Here is an 18,907-nt window from a genome sequence, read left to right on the forward strand (position 1 = left end):
AACTGCTGCCAATCTTCTTCTTTTTGCTTGACGAAGATAGTCCCTGAGCTAACATCTGTGCCAGTCTTCCTCTGTTTTGTATTTGGCATACTGCTGCAGCATGGCTTGATGAGTGGTGTGTAGGTCTGCGCCCAAGATCCAAACCCATGAACCCTGGCCACCGATGCTAAGCGTGCGAACTCAACCACTATGCCACCAGGCCAGCCCCAAAGACATACTTTAAAGATCACTTTAAAGACCTGTTGTGGGAGCATGCCTGGGAAGGCCTGCAAGATGAACCAGCGCCATCAGCCTAAATCAGCTCATCTACCAGGGTGATTCACAGGCCGCATTACCCTGCTCGTTTTGCACTCTGCTGGTGATTATATTTCTAGGTCAGGAAATGGTGGCTGACTTTCTGAGAATATAATTGTTTTGCAACTCTCTTACCTTCTGCAGGAAGATCTGTTTCAGCAGCCAGGCCTGAGGTCGGAGTTTGAGCACGTCAGGGACTGTCTGGACACTGGCATGATCGACACCCTCTGTATCCTTCAGATATTCACGTGCGTGTGTGTCTGTGTGTGAGGATATGAGTAGGAGAGGTGAGAAAAAGGAATGAGTAATATTTTAAGGCTCAAAATCTGATCTTGTGTCCTCAGCTCTCATGTTTTTCCTACTTAAAGTTTGCATAGAGAAGACTTTACAACTTTAAGCAACCAATATAGCAGGATCTCAGGAGGGCCCGGCTAAGCTGACAAACAGCTTGGCCCCTTCAAGATGTCAGTCTGGCATCCTAGCTCTGAGCAGGCAGCACTTCTGGCATGTGCTCGCTCCTGGGCCTTTTCCTAACTATGGGCAGCAGCATCCCCTGTTCCTTAACGATGGGCTCAAAGCTGCTAGCAATCACTCTGTAGCCGAAGCCTTGCTGCTTTTCCTGGAGAGCCTGCCGGAGCCTGTCATCTGTTACAGCGCCTACCATAACTGCTTGGAGTGTTCTGGCAACTACACGGCAAGTAAACAGGTGAGGGGAAGTGTTGAGCATCAGCGTACACATGTTACAGCCCCAGGCCTCATGAGGCCTGAGGGAACGAAGTGGGTGCCATCCCTCAAAATGCAATGTCTTAGAAATTCACTTCCACATCTTTCCTTCCCAAACCTGTTCTTCCTCTCATGTCCCTTTTTCTTTTAATGGCATCGTTCTTAATTCCAATGACTCACCCTAGAAACCTGAGTCATTTTTGACTCCTCCTCTTCTCACCTCCCACATGCCCAGACCTCTTGATCTGTCACCCATCTTCTTTCTTCCATTCTCGTTCCACTTACCACGGTTCAGGGCCCTGCATTCAGGCTCTCCCTCTGCTAGTTTGTTTTGCATAGCACCATCAGATTGTGTATTCTAAAGCTCTCAGCATGTCACTCTTGGTCGAAAACCATACTTGGCTTTCCACTGCCAATTAGTGATTTTCTTAAATGTTCAAGACTTTTTATGATCTAGCTTAGTGATTCACACATACAACTGACCATGGCAGAATAATCTAGAAAACTTGCTAATAATACATTTTCCAGAGCCTCACCCCACATCCACTGAGTGCGAATGTCTTTTGGAATATAGTTTGTGCAAGCTTCCCACCCGCTTCTGATGTGCAGAGAGCTGGAGGTCTAGTCTGGTTGAAGTCTAGTCTCATCAACCCTGCAGGCCTCGTGCTTCTGCCAAAGTGGGCTTCTCACAATGTGTCCTCTCTCCTCATCTCCCTGCTCTCCTTACCTTGCCTTTGTTTTTACACTTTCTTTTGCCCTAAGTATTCTAGTCCTTACCTCTGCAGGTCCAATCTTGTCTTATATTCAAGACCCAACTAAAATGTCTTCTATTCCTTTAAGTCTTTTGAGAAACATGCAGTGAGAAGTTTGACGTCTAAATTCATGCAGTGCTTGATCTGTGCCTCTCTTTTGGCATTTGTGCCAAGTGGTAACTGATCAAGGTTTTCTGTGCACAGTCTTACTCCTGTTCCTGGAATATGGCAGGCAGTTGACACATGATTGAGTGAACAACAAGACAAATCCAAATTCTCTCTCTTCCAGGTCATTTCTACTCTCCCCACATTCCACAAAAATGTCTTCAACTACTTGATGGCGTTTTTGCAAGAACTGCTGAAAAATTCAGCAAAAAATCATTTGGATGAGAATATTCTAGGTGAGCAGCCAAGCGTCTGTGGGAAGTATGTCTGCAAACTGAGAGCCTCATTAGGAGAAGTGTGGTTGAGGGGGGTCCCAAGTCCACTGCAGCAGAACTGTTGTGGGAGCATGCCTGGGAAGGCCTGCAAACTCAAATCGCAAGCTCTGGGTGAAGTTTACTCTCAAATAGTTTTTATAAAGCAGCAAAAATCCTCCCCACCCCTAACAACACAAGAATAAGTAGTACCTCTTTTGCTGAATCGTTTGTTTTCTGTGTTTTTCATGCAGCTAGCATATTTGGCAGCTTACTGCTTCGAAACCCAGCTGGTCACCAAAAGCTTGAAATGGTAGAGAAGAAGAAGGCTCAAGAATTTATTCACCAGTTCCTCTGCAACTCCCCCTGAGCCTCCCTCTCCTCTCCGATTTTACCTGAGGCAGCCAATTTCCAGCCTCACCTGAAGAGCTGCCTTAAGAGGATGTGAGGCCACTTAGAAGCAAGAGTGGCAGCTGCCTGTTTCCTGAGCCCAGACCACCCTCCCCACCATGGCTGTCACACCCAGAGCTGCTGTGAGTTGTGAAGACATGGGGGAAAACCACCACAATAAAACTGACATTCAATGTTCAACTTTAGTTATTTAACACAGATAGATCTCTATTTTTTTTTCAAAGATGTTTAAATAACTGTACTTCTTGTGCTCGCTCAACCTGCCTCCAGGGCATAGTCAGTGCCTTCCCTGTAGCCGGGCTGAGCTGCCCAGGATCAGATATTTGAACGAACTTTGGAGTCCTGAAGGGAGAATGAGTTGGACAGCAAGAATGCAAGTGGAAGCTACTGGATAAACAGGCTGCAGCCACCCCAGATGCTTCCAACGCTCTGAGGACGTGTGTGCATGCATATGACACCCCACCCCCATTCCTACTCAGATATGGCTCAACAACTCTGGGGCTGGCCGCTGGGCCTCTGAGGGCAGTACGGTGGCTTGAAAAGGAAAACACTGAAGAAACTGGTGTTCTGGTGAAACAAGTGGGACTTTCTGCGCCAGCAAATCCTCCAAATTATATATCATGCATCCCCTCTCTCGTATGTGTAATATATTTCAGTGATAAATGTATTTTTAACAGTAGTTGTTTGTATGTTTTTATCTCTTAAGAGATGGCTACTCTCAGCAGCTGGACCTTTGTGGCTTAAGCACAGGGACAGCTGGTCAGAGGCCAAAGAGATATTTGCCTGGCAGTCTGGTGGTAACAGTCACTACTCACATTTTAAAAGCAAGAGATGCTACAGGCAGGTCTGATCCCCTTGACCCCTGATCTAGTCTCCGGGGGTTGTCCCACTCTGAATCTTCTAGAGAAGTAGCTAATGGGGAAAACGGGCAGTGGCTCCTGGGAGGTTCTAACAGCTAGATCTTCCTGGCATTTAGAAAAATCAGCATAATGAAGCCACATGCAAAACTGCTTCTTGGGCACGGGAACACCACTACTCTTTGGCAGTGTAAAATGTGACTTACATACACATACCGGCCAGTAGGATGACAGTGTGAAAGGTTAAAGAAAGGGAATGGCCAGTAGGTGGCGTTGACTGGCCCGGGCGCAAGTGCCGTGAAACCCGCAGTCCTCGGCAGGGGAAAAAATTGGGACAGACAGCCTAGGCAGGAGTGTGAGGAGGCAGAGAGTTGGGAATCTCAGGAGAGCGTCAGAGTGGGGGAAGAGGCGGCGGCCACCTCCGGCTAGGATCGAAATACTCCTAGTTCTGCTATTTGGCTCCAATCTTCCATCTTAGACCCTCCTGCTCATATTAACTGTGGTGAACGATGAGGGGCAGCTGCGGCCACAGGGAGAAATCCGGAGATGTCACAGCCTTCCAGGCTCTCCCCTTGCGGACCCGGGCCGGACTTCGGATGGCTAGCTGATTCTTCCCATTGCGGTTGTGGCTGCCAGGGCGAGGGCGGCCAGCGCAAGCCGGGCGGAGGCCGCTTTGGGTTGGTGGTTGAGGGTTCAATCCGCGTTCCTCGCGCCTAGTGCCGCGGGAGCGCCGGCCGGACTCCCGGCGGACGCTTCCCGGCGCTGGGCGAACTCCCAGCAGGGCGCCGTCTCCGTGGAGCCCCGCCCCGCCCCGCCCCTCCCGCTCTCCAATTGGAGGCTCGAGCTCAGCCCCCATGCCGCACAAGCCAACCCGAAGCGCCCGCGATAGGCGGAGCCGGTTTCCCCTCCTTCCTCCGGAAAGCGGAAGCGGAAGTGACGTTCGGGGAAGGTGGGGGCAATCATGGTGCCGCTGGGGAGGGGAGAAGCTGCCGCTGCCGCCGTTGCCGGGAGCCGCGGAGGTAAAAGGCGAAACTAGACGCGGCCTGGGCTGGGGGCTGCCCGGGGGGCGCTGGGCTTAGGCTCCCTCCTGAAGCATTTCCCAGTGGAGACCCCAGTCGGGTCACCATAGGGACCCCACCCCTCCTCCGTTTCCATGGGGATGGGTATCCAGCCCCCCTCCCCTGTTTCCATGGAGACCCGGACCCTGCCCCTCTTCGTCCGGCTTGGAGCCCCCCCCAGCCTGTCTTCGGGTTTTTCCGTGTCGTCCCGGGCTGGGAGTTCTCCTAGCCAGGTTCCTTTTCCCAGCCTCTTCTCAGGGGTGCTCCGTTTGTACTCTTCGTTTGCCACCCTCAAACCTCCTGGTCTTGTTTGTTCCGGACAGTTGGTCTCCGCGTTGCCGCCGATGGTGCCGGGGCAGCCCAGTGGGGCCCCCGGTGTTCTTATCTCTTCTCTCAGATGCAGCGAAATGTGCATCTACTGGGTTGCGTAAGCCAGAGCAAGGGGTCGGGCCGGTTCCTCCCGGGTCTGATCCCTTGGCCTGTTTCTGTCCAGCCGCCCCACTACGTAAAGGTTCACTTTCTAATCCAGAGGAGAAAAGAAAGATAAAGTACAAAGCCAGACTGAAAACTAAAAGTGATGTGCTGATTATTTTTAAATTCTCTGTTCTGCCTGCTAAACCCACATTTGTAGAACCTGTGTGTTTGCAGGTAAAGGAAGAATCACTATTCTAGAACAGGAAAGCTTCAAATTTGGTATTTTTCCCAAGAAAACCTATCTTCCCAGGAGAGTTTATGTTCTCAAGGGAGTATATCTTCCCAAAAACTATATCTGCACGTCTTTCATTCATTTAGGTGACGTCTCCTGAACTCCAAGTGAGTGTCAGTGTACTGTGCTAGGGGCAGTAGAAACAAAAATAAGACTAGTCATTCCCTCACTGCAGGGAGCACACTCTACAAGCCTAGCTTTTAGTGGACACCAGATTGTTTTAGGAGATAAATAGATAAGGTGATCTGCATTAGATATGCCTGATGAGGGATCGGCCCTTCTACCCAGAAGCTGAAACGTCTGTTCTAAGGAGGGAATGAATTCACAATTGTTTTCTCTACTATTGTCAGACACTGTGCTTTAATGTAATTATCTCTTTTACTCCACATAACGACTTTGAGAGAACAGGAATTACCAGTCTCATCTTAAGCGTAAGAAAAATGAGGCACAGAAAAGTTACTCAAGTAGTAAGTGACAAAGCCAGGATTTGTAAGTAGGTAACCCTGCCTCAAAGCCCTGCTCCTTCCACCGTAGACTGCACTGCCTCGGGGTCTGACTTAGGGAATATTTGAGTGGGGTTTCCTTAATTTAAGATTTATGGGAACTCAGCCTAAAAGCAGTTTGTCCCTATATGCCCTTTAGATATTTTGACCAACATTCAAATTATTTGGCAATAAGGCACATTTGGAAGATCTTGTGAACTGCTACTCATTACTTCAATTTTTTTTTTTTTTAAAGCATTGCTTTTCCTTTAGAATGACTTGAAGCTTTAAAAGTTAAAAAAAAGTTATTTCCAAGGAACATGGTTTTTCCTTTTCTTTGGCCTGCTCTTGAAATGAGAGGGAAGAGGAGCTGTGTGGTTGCTGAGGAGACCCCTGGTCCTGTGGGAGGGCTCTAACTCTGGCTGTGTTCTGTTGCAGACAGGCCATCACCTTTCCATTTCTCACAATTGGGCTGAGCACGATTGAACCATGGGGGAACACAGTCCAGACAACAACATCATCTACTTTGAGGCGGAGGAAGATGAGCTGACCCCCGATGTCAAGATGCTCAGGTTTGTGGATAAAAACGGACTGGTGCCTTCCTCATCTGGAACTGTTTATGATAGGACAACTGTTCTTATTGAGCAGGACCCTGGCACTTTGGAGGATGAAGATGACGATGGACAGTGCGGAGAACACTTGCCTTTTCTAGTAGGGGGTGAAGAGGGCTTTCACCTAATAGATCATGAAGCAATGTCCCAGGGTTATGTGCAACACATTATCTCACCAGATCAGATTCATTTAACAATAAACCCTGGTTCCACGCCCATGCCGAGAAATATCGAAGGTGCAACCCTCACTCTACAATCGGAATGTCCAGAAACGAAACGTAAAGAAGTAAGTAAAGCAGCGAGTGAGGGCCCAGTTTGGCTTTGGGGAAAGTCCTTACACAACTCTCATTGGCAGTTATAGCTGAGGAGTGAAGGAGTCCCTGGACTTAGGGCCTCTGATGGCTTTGCTTGTCAGTGGTACATATGTTTCACATTTTGTTGTGACTGCTTTCTGGAACTTTTGGTTTGTATGGCCACGTTGAAAATTGGGGAAACTGGGGCCGGCTCCGTGGCCGAGTGGTTAAGTTCACATGGTCCGCTGCAGCGGCCCGGGGTTCGGATCCTGGGTGCGGACATGGCACTGCTCGTCAGGCCACGTTGAGGCGGCGTCCCACATCCCACAACTAGAAGGACATGCAACTAAGATATACAACTGTGTACAGGGGGCGTTTGGGGAGATAAAAGCAGGAAAAAAAAAAAAAGATTGGCAACAGTTGTTAGCCCAGGTGACAATCTTTGGAAAAAAAAAAAAAAAGAAAATTGGGGAAACTAAATTATACTTCTTCACATTTCCTCCCCAAATCGTAAATAAAATAGAAATTTCGCTGAGGTAAGTCCATGTTTCTGATGCTGACATAACTCCATTTGGCCTATCTGATAGTGGAATAACTAGATTTGGTTTATCTCTGGGTTGTATAAATGATTTGTTTTGGAGATGAGTATCTGCAGGCATATACCTTATTAGTGAATGTTTAATGAATACTAAGGGCTAGCTTTCTTTCATAAGGATTCAGGCAAGAGACAGTAAATGAGAGCAGATTATCCAAAATAAGTTTTCATGCTCGTATTTAGCTAATGTGCATAAGGTAATGCATGTCACAATGCTTTGAAAACTAAAGCATTGTACAAATTGTACTAGTGGTGACTATTAGCAGAATAAAAGACATGGTTTAAAGGTAGTGAAATACATCATCCAGGAACTGACTACAGGTCAATTAGAAAAAATAGATCATTGGTAGTTGCAATGCCAAGGACTAAACCTAAGATGCTGCCAGACAGACACAGGGGAAATTGTTTAGTAAAATATTTTTCTCCTTTGTTGTAATTAAGGTCTTGAAATTAGAGAATTTTAGTATTCATGGCATATGGCTTTTCCTTTGCTAGCCTTAGAATCTCAGAGCTGGAATAAACCCCTAGAGAGACCATCTTGTCCTACCTCCCACCCCATGCGGGAGTCTCTCCACAGCATCTCTGACATTAATTCATCTGGTCTCTGCCTGAACACTTCCAGCATGATGAGCGCAGTGTTTCACAGCTAAGCCTAATATCTATGCTGGCCAGCTCTGATTGTTAGAAAGCTTTTACTTGTATAGAGCCAAAATGTGCCTTCCTGCAGCTATTGCCCACTGGTTCTAGTTCTGCCTTCCTGAACAACAGCAGGTTAAACTTTCCTCCCATGGGACAGCCCATCAGATATTCGAAGATCATGAGTTTCTGTTCTGCTTCTCTTGTACGGGCTAAACACCTCCAATAACTTAAATATCCCCCTTAGGACATTTTCCTCTAGTTTCTCATCAGTCTGCTCACCTTTGATTGTATCAATTCCAGTTTTCCAAAGTCCTCTTAAAATTCATAATTGTACAGTGTCACAAGTGTGAGTCAACTAGCACTGAATACTATGCAACTCTTATCTCTGAATCTGGATTCTGTACCACCATGACTATATATTTTATTAGCAATGACATTGTGCTGTTAGCTTGTACTTGGAAACCTCTACAATCATGGTCCTTGACTGGAGCCAGTTTTGTCCCATAGGAGACATTCGGCAATGTCTGGAGACCTTTTTGGTTGTTACACTGGGGAAGTGCTACTGGAATCTAGTGCGTAGAGGCCAAAGATCATGTTAAACGTTCTGCAATGCACAGGACAGCCCCCTACAACAAAGAATTATCGGGCCCAGAATGTCAACTGGCTGTGTTCCAATAAAAATTTATTTACAAAACAGACAGTGGTCTAGATTTAGCCCACTGGCTGTAGTGTGCCTACCCCTGGACGAGAACGTAGGCAGTACTAGAAGATAAGATGGAAAGGTAGCAGAGGTCAAGACATGGAAGGCAGTGACAGCATGCTAAGAGGGTTGGACTGTGTTCTGGAAATAGTGGGAAACCATTGAAGGTGTCTGAGCCCCAGAGTGATGTAGAATAGCATTTTAGAGAGATTGCTCTGCTAGCAGTGGTAGCTTGATCGCCCAGGTAGAAGATAGCTGTAGTTTGCGTTTGGGCTTTCATTCAAGTCTAATGAAGGATAGTGGCCTTGTTACGTGGAAAGAATCCAGAGCTTTTGTTGAAGTAGAAGAGAACTTGGTATCTTATTGGAGTTTGAAGAATGAGCTATGAATTGGGTATGATTCAAAGGATTCATCCATTTTTCTAAGTGTCTTGAGTTTCTTCTCTGTCTTAGCACAGAAGCCACACAGATTATTGATGTGTCTGTGCTGTCCCCCACCCCTCTGGAAATGGTGATTGCATAATAGGAGTCAAGAAGACAGGAAGTTTGGTGGGGAAATTGATGAGTTTGGTTGGAGTATATTGAATGCATACTCCTTGGAGAAAAGTAAAGTGAACAACTTGAGAAGCCCATTGGAAATGTGGATCTGAAGTTGAGGAAATGCCTTAGGATTAGAATTGTGGATCCGTGAAGGTGGAGTAGTTCAGACTGTGGGCAGTTTACTCAAGGGAGAAGTAAGAGTTGATCTGAGAATTGAAGGGTTAGAAAGAGAAAGAGGAACCAAAGGTCACATAGTCACAGAGATGGGTGGAATGCAGTGTTGTGGAAGCTGAGGGAAGAGTTTCAAGAAGTGTGACCAGTCATCTATGACCCTGCGGAGGGATAGAGGGGTCAAAGAGAAGCCATTAGTTCTGCTGTCTATGTAGCTGATCCCATCATGAGAAGACTTTCAGTGGAGCGCTGGGGGCTGAAGCCAGATTTCGAGTGATGGAGAAGTGTGTGGGTAGTGAGGAAACAGGAGACAGGAAGTGTCAGAGGTTTTTTTTTTTTTAATATAATAGTTGAAGGAAGAAGAGTGATGAAGCAGTAGTAACTCAAGGGGACTGAATCATTTTTTTAGCACAGAAAATTTGAACATGGCTTAGGGCCTAAATTTTAGGCCATCCTCAGTTAGTGAGTGCCATGTGGAAATGTTTCAAGAGCAAATGTTTGGGAAACATTAAGTTAAATCAAGACAGAGGTTCATTTCTTCCAGGATTTCTCAGAGCTTTTGATGTACTAATAACTAAAAAGGAAGGAAATGGAGAATTCTCCAAGTGTTTTGAACTTGGGAAGCCATTTTTCAGGTCTCGTTTCCAAGGTCACTGTTTTGTGGAGCACATTTTAGGAAGTGCTGATGTAGGCAGAAAAGGAGGAGATGGGAGGGAGGGGACGATTACGCAATCGGTGATATTAGCTGTCACTTTCCCACTCTGTACTACTAGCAGGGCTGGTTTACTGTTCATGTCTTCAGGTCATTAGTAACCATGTTGAATAGGACAAGGTCAAGAGTGCGATGAGCACCCTCTTCAGTCTCCTGTGGATTTAGCTCACTGTCCTTTCCTCCCACCACGTTTTCGCATTCTATCCATGAGAGCTACATGGAAGATTCTGTAAACTAGTCTTGAAATCACTAGGTGTGGGGTTAGTTGGGGACTGAGAGAGAAGCAGCAGTGGCTTTCGGTCTCTGAAGATCTTGCTGGATGCCTGGGCGTTCAGGAGCCTTGCCTTTCTGAGGCACCATCTCGCCTTAGCTTGTACTTTGACAGTGATTTTATTTCTCTGGCATTTAAATCCAGTTAATTGGCCCGAAGAGGCCAATGTTTATGACTCTTTGATAGCACTCTTCCTGATTTCCTTACTGCCTCCCCCCTTTTTTTCTGAACTTGGTCCTTTTCTCCATCTCCGTGCCCAGGTGTTAGTCTTGAGAAATCACATCATTTGATAACTAGTTCGGCATCTTAGCTTCCTAAGCAGCTTATTTTCTGAGTCAGATTTTGGCCTGATTTTCCTGTTTACCCCGGATTGTTCCATTGTTTCCTATAGTGTGTAGTTGGCTTACCTATTACTTCATTTTTTTCCTCATGCTTTTCTTGTGCAAAAATAAACCAGCCAGAACCTTGCTCCAGATAGTGTGTTCTCCTTCCACAGGGCCACTGGTTATGCTGACTCTAATTTCACGTATCTCATTCTCACACTTGCTCTTTTCCTACCCTCTACCTGTTGATTTGGTAGCTTTGAGAAATTTCCAATCAAAATACCGTTATTCTGTGCAAGGTCAGCCTTCTTAAGCTTTGTTCCTTCAATACCTTTCTGCTCCTTGTTTCTAAGCAGCTGTGTTTCCTTTAGTTGGTTCACTCAGTCCATGGTTTCCAAACTTGGTTGCTTCTGTGCCCTTCCTGAGAATGTGCCAGGACTGTCATCCTGTTTATCCACCTGTGTTTGAACCACATTGGTGAACGTCATGTACCCCCCGTGGCTAACTGACCTTGCCACTTTTCTCCTGCATACTTGGCCAGAAGTCTGAAGAAACCCAGAATCCTATACGAGATACGTTCTTCATGTTGCCCCAAGGTATTCCAGTGCATTGATAAAGAAAGAATGTCTTTTTCTACCAAGAAGCACTTAACAGTGATGCTTTATGAACTAGGCTGCTTGCTCTATTGGTCAGTGACACTCCAAAAGGAAACTTCTTTTTTTTTACTGTGACAAATTTTAAGTGTAAGAATAAGGGGAAAAATTTTGATTCCAGTGTCTTGGAGCCTTTTTGCAATGTGTCCTTTACTTCGGGAGACCTAGTTCCAATGGCATTACTCATTACCAGTCCCTTAGGCAGAGGAATGATCCACTCAGACAAACCAGGATGTTGTGGACTCTCCCAGAGGGGAGCCACTCACTTTTAGTCTTTGCAAACTGTGATTACATTTTCTCACAGGTTCCTTCTGAACTCCCACGGACTTGCCATTCAGAACGAGGACAGACAGAGACTGTTTCTGCTTGAAATTCTGGTGTTAAGGATCCATTCATTCTATACACAAGCTTTTACTTATTGAGTGTGTATTTTTGTCAAATATCAGGAAGGACAAAGAAACAGTCCCTGCCCTGAGGGGCTTGGAATCTAGTAGGGAGACTGCTAGAGATATATGTGCCAGGTTCTGCGGGAATCCAGGGCCGGAAGCACTTTCCATGTGCCACCAGATGAAGCTGTTTTAGCGCTGTCCCCTGCACACCTGCATGTGTGCCGTGTCCCTCTCTGCAGCCATCAGCATTTCCATCACCAAGGCCCACTGGCCTGGACGAGGGACAGGGGTTGTTTTGTGTACATATTGGTTTTCTAGCATAGTGCTGCAGGAGTAACAGGCCTCAAATTTAATTTTATATTGGCTGTATCTCTTGGGTATTGCTGAAATTTTGCTATTGTAGAACATTGGAGAAATAACTAGAATTTTAATGTTTTTCTCCTACTTAAATCAAGCTTATTCTTAAACGGTTTCTTCTGTGATGTGCAAAGGGATAATTTAGACCTAGCTTCCATTTTTGTTTTGGAATATGCTGCATGGCCTTGGGCAAGCTGCTCTGTTTCCTCTTTTGTAAAATTGAAATAAAAATATCCCATTGCATTTTGTGGAGATTAAATGAGAGTTCTTCATCTATAAATATACAACAGTGTGTATAAAACATTTAGCGTAGTGTCTGGTGTGTCGTGGTGGTTCAGTGGATGTTCATTTACCTTCTCTTCCTTGTAGGCCCCATGATTCTTGAAGGAGGTACGGTGTAAGAAGAGGTTCAAATGGTCTCTGTTAGGAACTCTTTGGGAAGCACGTTCCCCTTAAAACAAGGTGATAAATGGTGGTTGAGTTGCAGGACAGCCTACAGAAATCCCGTAACCCCTACCTAGCTGGACCGTGTGTTAACGTGGAATGTGAGCCACCATTTATAACTGTGTTTTAAAATGAGAATAGGTGTGTGGTCCTACAGCAGGGGGTCTCTGAACACCACCCGCCGCCACAGGTAAGCGTCTGCTGTCACACGTGCCTCCCTTTGACTTCCTTAGCACCAGGCCACCCACAGTTACTCCATGGTGGGCAGTTGAGGCACCTGGCAAGGCTGAGGGCTTGTAGAGCTCGAGAGTGAAGACTCCTGCTATGCTGGTAGTGGCAGTGAGGGGAGGGTGAGAGAGCTAGCACCTGTTGAGTGCCTACTATGTACTCGTCACTGTGTCAGGGCTTTAAGATAGTTTTGCCTTTCATTTTTATAACAATTTTATAAAATACGTACTGTTAGCTCTCATTTTACAGACTAGAAAACTGAGGCTTAGAAACATACAACTAGCAAGTGATAGAACTGAGATTTAAACTGAAGACTTTCTAGATGCCAAAGCCAGTGCTTTTCTATCCTAACATACCATCTTCGCAAAGACAGAGGGGAGAACCAGACCCTGAGACCTGTCAGCTGTGGAGAACGCTGAGCAGTGAGGAGCAGCAGGATGGCGTTAGTTCTATAAGGGTAGAGGGTTAAAGTGTGGAAACAGCTGTATGAATTCAGCTCTCGTGGGGGGCAATGGCAAGTAAGAAACGAGGTCGGTTCTGAGCTCTCGTATTTCTTCTGGGAGCTCTTTGGTTGCACACTATGGAGGAGGAGAGATGAGATCAGTGCTGGCATGGGAACAGAGTTGGTATGGAGAAATGGAAGGGAAGTCCCTGGTGATGAGGAGGAGAGGGCAGCTCCTACGGCCAGAACAGCCAGGCCAGTCATTGGTTGGTGAGAATGTCCCTGTGCTGGGTGCTCAGAATCAGAGGCCCCCGTCCTTCCTGAGTGTGCGGCCGTTGGCGTGTGGAATCTAGTTCTCCCAGTCTCATGTCTTTTCCCTCCAGCAGAAACCCAGACTTTTTTCTTTTCTGAATTTTTTAAAGCTTTTGTCTCCTAGAGTACCAGTGTTTAATTTTCTTGTTTTTCCTTATCTCATTCACTTTCCTTCTCTGATTCTGTTGACTTAACAGGGCAATCGTCTTTGTCAAGTATTTCTCTATTCTAGAACTACTCAGAACACTTTGTAAGTCAACATCAGTTCTCTGAAAGCTCCTGCTTCCTGCCCATTGCTACCGTTAGACCCCTGTGCTTTCTCCGAACTCCTTAACTTAGTACTGGACAGCTGTCTGTGGCCACAGAGGAAAATTAAAGTGATGCAATGCTTAAGCTTTTTGGGGGAAAGGAGTTTTCTTTATTATCCAGTGAAATCTTCAGCGTCATTATGTTCATATTACACTAATTAATTTCGATAATTAGTTATGTGTCACCTCTCCCTCAAGTTCTTTAACTTCGGCTTGGGCATCACCTCCTTCGAGAAGCCTTTTGTAGTTATCCCCAAGTCTAAGTTAGATGCTTTTTCTCTGTATTTCTCTATATTCTGACATCCATTTTCAGTACAGCTTGTCATACCATATTGTTCTTGTCTGTTTATTTGTTTGATTCTCCTCTTGACTTTGAGCTCCTCGAGAGCGGGGGCTATTTTTTTTTTTTAATTCCTAGCACCTGGGACAATATAATCCCTGGAACATAATTTTTTAAATGCATGCATGATAAACCTTTAACCTTTTAAGTCTACCAAATGTCGCAATACATCCTCTATGTAACCATGAAAACTTACACGTTTTTTGCAACTTCCCGTTCTGATCCAGTTTGAGGAGGTTTAGTTTTCCCTTTTTGTGAAACTTGGTGTTATTTACAAACGATTCTGAAAGACACAGAGTAGTGACTTCCATTTACTGCCTCCCTCCAGATGGGGTGAGAGAGTATTCAGTTATTCGGATATTATGGGGGAGCAGGCATTTGCTTTCACTGTCAGCCGTCTCTCCCACCTTTAAATATAAATCCCTTCCCCAGCGTGTGCCCTCTCCTCTCTGTGTCTCCTCTCTCTCTGTCTTCAGCTAAGCTTCCTGAAAGAGTAGTGATGTTCATTGTCTCCAGTTCCTTCTCCCCGCCTTCTCGGCCTGTTACATTCTGGCTTCTGTTCCTGCCCCTCCAGTGAAGCTAGTCTCACTGGGGCAGTTGTGGTCTCGCGAGTCGACTGAACCCAAGAAATGCTTTGTCAGCCATCTCTGCTGCATTGGACCTGGTCGACCCTCCTCCTTGAGACTCTCTTCCTTTGTCACTTGGCACTTACAGTCCGTGTCATTACTTTCCTCAGCATGAAATCCTGCTGGTTTTGTTGTGTTTGTTTAGTCATTCATTCCTTCGTTCAACAAATATGAATCATCGAGTGCCACTTCCCCAGAAGGCTAGTCCCCAAGGCTGTGGCACTGAACAAGACAGACAAGGTCCCTGCTCTCATGGAGCCTGTAGTCCAACTAAAGAGTAGCCCTTTATTGGTCCAACTCAACAAATATTTATCTAGTGCCTCCTGTTTTCCAGCTACTGCTGTGCCTAACAACTAAATAGATAATGATGTAAATTGTTTAGTTGTGTAATTATTTAATTGTAATGGTATCATGTGCTTTAAAGAAACACAGGAAGCTATGAGAAACTATAATAAGGAGACTTATTCTGCTTTGAGGTGGGGGTAGGGGTCAGTCAGGGAAAAGTTTCTTGAGGAAGGAGCATTTAATGGAAGCTTGAACTGGCCAAGTAAAAATACCTGGATGGGAGTAGGGGTTGGCAGGGCAGGGAGACAGGGAGGGGTAGTTAATTATTGATTGCACTGTTACCTATAAAGTTATCAACTGCTGTAGCATCTTGAGAATGAAGTTTTGCTCTTATCATTCGTCATTGTCATAAACTCTTTGGTTGAGACATGTAGACGCCTTTATTGCAGCATGCACAGTCCCCATTCTTCCTGGTCAGTGATTATTTTGAAACTCTATCTGGCAGAACCAAAGAGGTTTTTAGTCTTGTTGGGAAATCAGGATATATGCATGAGAGGGTAATTAACAGTGTAAGCTAAGTGTCGAATGAGTGCTGTAGTTAACTATTGTTGGAATTCGGAGAACGGCACTGTCGCTTAGACCTGGAGTAATTGTGGAGGGCCTTGGAGGTGGTGGGACTGAAACTGAAGGAAGAGAGAGCTTCGGAAAAGCGAAGAAGGAGCAAGGCATTTCCAGTAGAAGAGAGGAGCGAGCAAAGGCGGGCAAGTAGGAGTTCAGCGCTGCAATTAGGGAAGGGTGTCTGTTGCCTGTGGGCCTGGACAGAGCCTCCTGCCGGATGGTCAGGCAGTAATGTGATAGAAGGTGGAAGGGCCCCTGGGAAGGACCTTGACTATCACGCTAAGGAACTGGGACTTTATCGTTTGAGCAGAGAGACGGCACCTGCAGCACGCTGTTGTAGAATAAATCTGGCAGTGATTGGCTTCAGAACGAGGCACTGAGACGCGACAGTGCCTGGGCTAGTGGGTCAGTAACAGGTGTTGATGAAGCTCCTCCCGTGTGGCGCTGGCAGGGCGAGGAATGAATGAGCGGGAGAGCCCTGGCCTGAGGAACCTACAGACTTGTGCAAGATCTTCCTGGGGGTTGGACAGATGAGAGAAGGAGTGGGAGGGGAGACGGGAGGAGTCAGGGCCCCTCCCTCCCCACCCCCACAAGTTTTAGGGGTTGGCAAACTATGGCCCGCAAGCCAGATCCATCCAGATACCTGTTTTTGTAGAAGAGTTTTTACATTTTTAAATGATTTTTTAGAAAATCAAACAACAGCATTTCATGATCTATGAAAATGATATGAACTTCAAATTTCAATGTCCATAAATAAAGTGTTTTTGGAGCACAGGCTGGCTTGTCCATTTATGTGTTGTCTCTGGCTACTTTCACATAGAGCAGCAGAGTTGAGTTATTGTAACAGAGACTGCATGGCCCGCAGAGCCTAAAATACTTACTATTTGGCCCTTTACAGAAACCTTGTCCACCCTTGAGTCACACCCGTCCTTATCCCAGGTCCTCTGTTCTCTGAAACTGAATGTCCCTCTTCCTACCTGAGGCTCTTCCCTCCACCCGGGCTTTTAAATATCGCTTTCTTTTTGTGTTCCTCCCCAGATCCTCAGCTTCTCTTCTTCCAGGACCTTTCTCCTCCCAAATGTGCTCAGATCTATCCTACTTAAAAAAATAAAAACTGCATCAACTCAAAAGCCCCCATTTGGTGCTGCTCCCCATCTCTAGTCTCTACCTTCACACTCCCTGTCACTCATTCCCCTTAATCCAGACTTCTGACCCCAGCAGTCCGTTAAACTAGTCTTGCTAAGTCAGCAGTGAATGCCTAGCTGCTGAATCCAGTAGTTTCCTCAGTCCTTATCTTCCATGTTTTCTCTGACATTTAACATTTTGATCATTCTCTTTTCCTTGAGACCCTTTTTTTGTTGGCTTCTGTGACATCGTTCTCCTTTGCTTCTCTTCCTGTCTCCTTGACCCTTTCTCCTACTCACCATCAGTGGCTTCTCTTATTTTGCCAGTACCTTAAACATTGGTTACTTTCAGGGGTCTGTCCTTTGTCCTCTAATAAGAGCTATTATTTTACTGAGTACCTACTATATGCCAGTCACTGTATTTAAATGCTTTATACAGATTATTCCTAATCCTTACAACAACCCTAAAACGATAGATTTGTTTCCTCTATGTTATATATAAGGAAAGTGCAGCTTAGTGAGCTTAAATAATTTCCCCAAGGTTGCACAGTAAGTGGCAGAGCTGGGGCTTGAACCTGAGCCTGCCTGTGGACAGGGAAAGGCAGCTGTTATCTGTGTACAAAAGACTCCTGCCATAGACTGTCCTTTTAGCTTCTAGCCTATATGTCTGACTGTCTACTAGACCTTTCCACCTGGAAGTCCTGGCAGCATCTCAACTTATCATCTCTCTCCCACCCACTATCCAGCCCCAGATTGGTAGTGTGACCGTCTATTTAGTCATTCAGGCCATAATCTTGGGAGTTGATCTCGACTTTGCCTCTCCCCGACCCCTTCCACTCCTTGGCGCCCAGTTGTCACTACAGCCGGTTATTTCTCCCCCTTTAATTTCTGCGGCTTCAGCTCTCAGAATGTCCACTGTCACTTCCTGGTTCAGATTCTTCTCATCTCTCTCCTGGACTGTTGCCCCTCTTCTCTTAATCTCTACCCCTTCTACTCTCTTACCCTTCCAGTCCGTCCTCCCCAAGGCTACAAGAATGATGTCTCCTAAACCCCAGATCTGCTGGTGTTGCTATCTTGGTTAAAACCTGCTGCTGGCTCCCCATTGTCCTATTCCTCTACTCCATAGCTTGACTAAGGAGGCTTGGCCTTATTTTCTAGATTCTTCTCCCTCCAACCTCTCCCATATTACAGGTGTGTTTGTGGTTCAGCACAACATATAGTGGTACCAGTGTGTGGCACCAGCGCACTCATTCATCTCTCCATGCAGTTCCCAAGGTGTTACCTCTTTCTCGAATGCCCTCTTTTCCTGGTTTGTCTGAGGAACACCTTTTCAGTTTATCCCTAAAAAAATAGGCAAACTGAAAGCAAAAAAAAGCCGCCCTCAGTTCAGAGAGAGTCCCTCAGCTTCTGAGCCTTCACTGATTTCCAGTCTTTCTGAGAGTGGTTGGGTTTCCCTTTTTTATGCTCCCCAAGCACGTTGGGTATGTATGTGTTGTCAGGCTCAGCACAGTGTATAATAATCTATGCCTGTCTGCCTCCTTAAAACCAGTGCTCTGTAAAAGCAGAGATTTTTGTCTTGTGTACTTTTTTATCTGTGGTATCTAGCTTGTTGACTAGGACATAGCAGTTCAGTAACTGTTGAATGAATACCAGTAGTGTAGTCAGAGATAAGGATTGAAGCTTTGGAGAAAGGTCCAGATTAAAGCATGAAGATGTTCACTAAAGCTGAAGAGTAGACAATACTAGCACCCAAAGTATTTTCACAAATGTTTTATCTCATTTTGTCCCACTCAAAGGACCATGAGACAGACAGGGCAGGCGTTAATATTAGCATGGTAGAAATAAAGAAGCTGAAGTTCAGAGAAGTGAAGTGACTCGTTCAAAGGCTTGAGCATGAGTGCCAGAATTCCGTCTCCTGCAGCCAAGTCTAGTGCTGCTTCCCCTGCACCAGGGTGGAGGCGGGGAAAATGTGGAGATGAGAGACACGTTCTGGAATAAGTCTACATTGGCGGGTGAAGGAAAGGACTGGCTCAGAGAAGAAGATAAGGAGAGCTCCACGAAATTACTGGGGTTTTTTGTGAAGAACAAGTTTTCAGAAGGAGAGGGCATCATCGATGAGATATTTTTGCAAGTAGTGAAGGAAAATGGGGAAGGATGAAAGAGTTTGACCACCAGGAAGTTCAAGAGAATAGCTTTGTATAGTGAAGTCAGCTTGCCAAGTGGTTAAG

At 45.8% G+C, this 18,907-nt stretch overlaps 2 protein-coding genes across 3 annotated transcripts in view; both read left to right on the top strand.

Annotated features, from left to right (window-relative positions):
* INPP5B (inositol polyphosphate-5-phosphatase B) overlaps nt 1-3,275 on the top strand; it is a 48,715-nt gene extending 45,440 nt beyond the window's left edge. The window contains 4 exon segments of the mRNA XM_014737439.3: nt 439-523; nt 873-1,000; nt 2,059-2,170; nt 2,440-3,275. Coding sequence (XP_014592925.3) covers nt 439-523; nt 873-1,000; nt 2,059-2,170; nt 2,440-2,555 — 441 coding nt within the window. The 3' untranslated portion in view covers nt 2,556-3,275.
* A 1,094-nt stretch (nt 3,276-4,369) lies between these two features.
* MTF1 (metal regulatory transcription factor 1) overlaps nt 4,370-18,907 on the top strand; it is a 40,025-nt gene continuing 25,487 nt past the window's right edge. For both annotated transcript variants that reach the window (XM_023633176.2, XM_023633180.2), the window contains exons 1-2: nt 4,370-4,472; nt 6,138-6,596. In XM_023633176.2, coding sequence (XP_023488944.1) covers nt 6,189-6,596 — 408 coding nt within the window. In that variant the 5' untranslated portion in view covers nt 4,370-4,472; nt 6,138-6,188. The remainder of the gene's footprint in view (nt 4,473-6,137; nt 6,597-18,907) is intronic.

The sequence above is a fragment of the Equus caballus genome, chromosome 2 (assembly GCF_041296265.1).
Source record: "Equus caballus isolate H_3958 breed thoroughbred chromosome 2, TB-T2T, whole genome shotgun sequence".
NCBI lineage: Eukaryota > Metazoa > Chordata > Mammalia > Perissodactyla > Equidae > Equus > Equus caballus.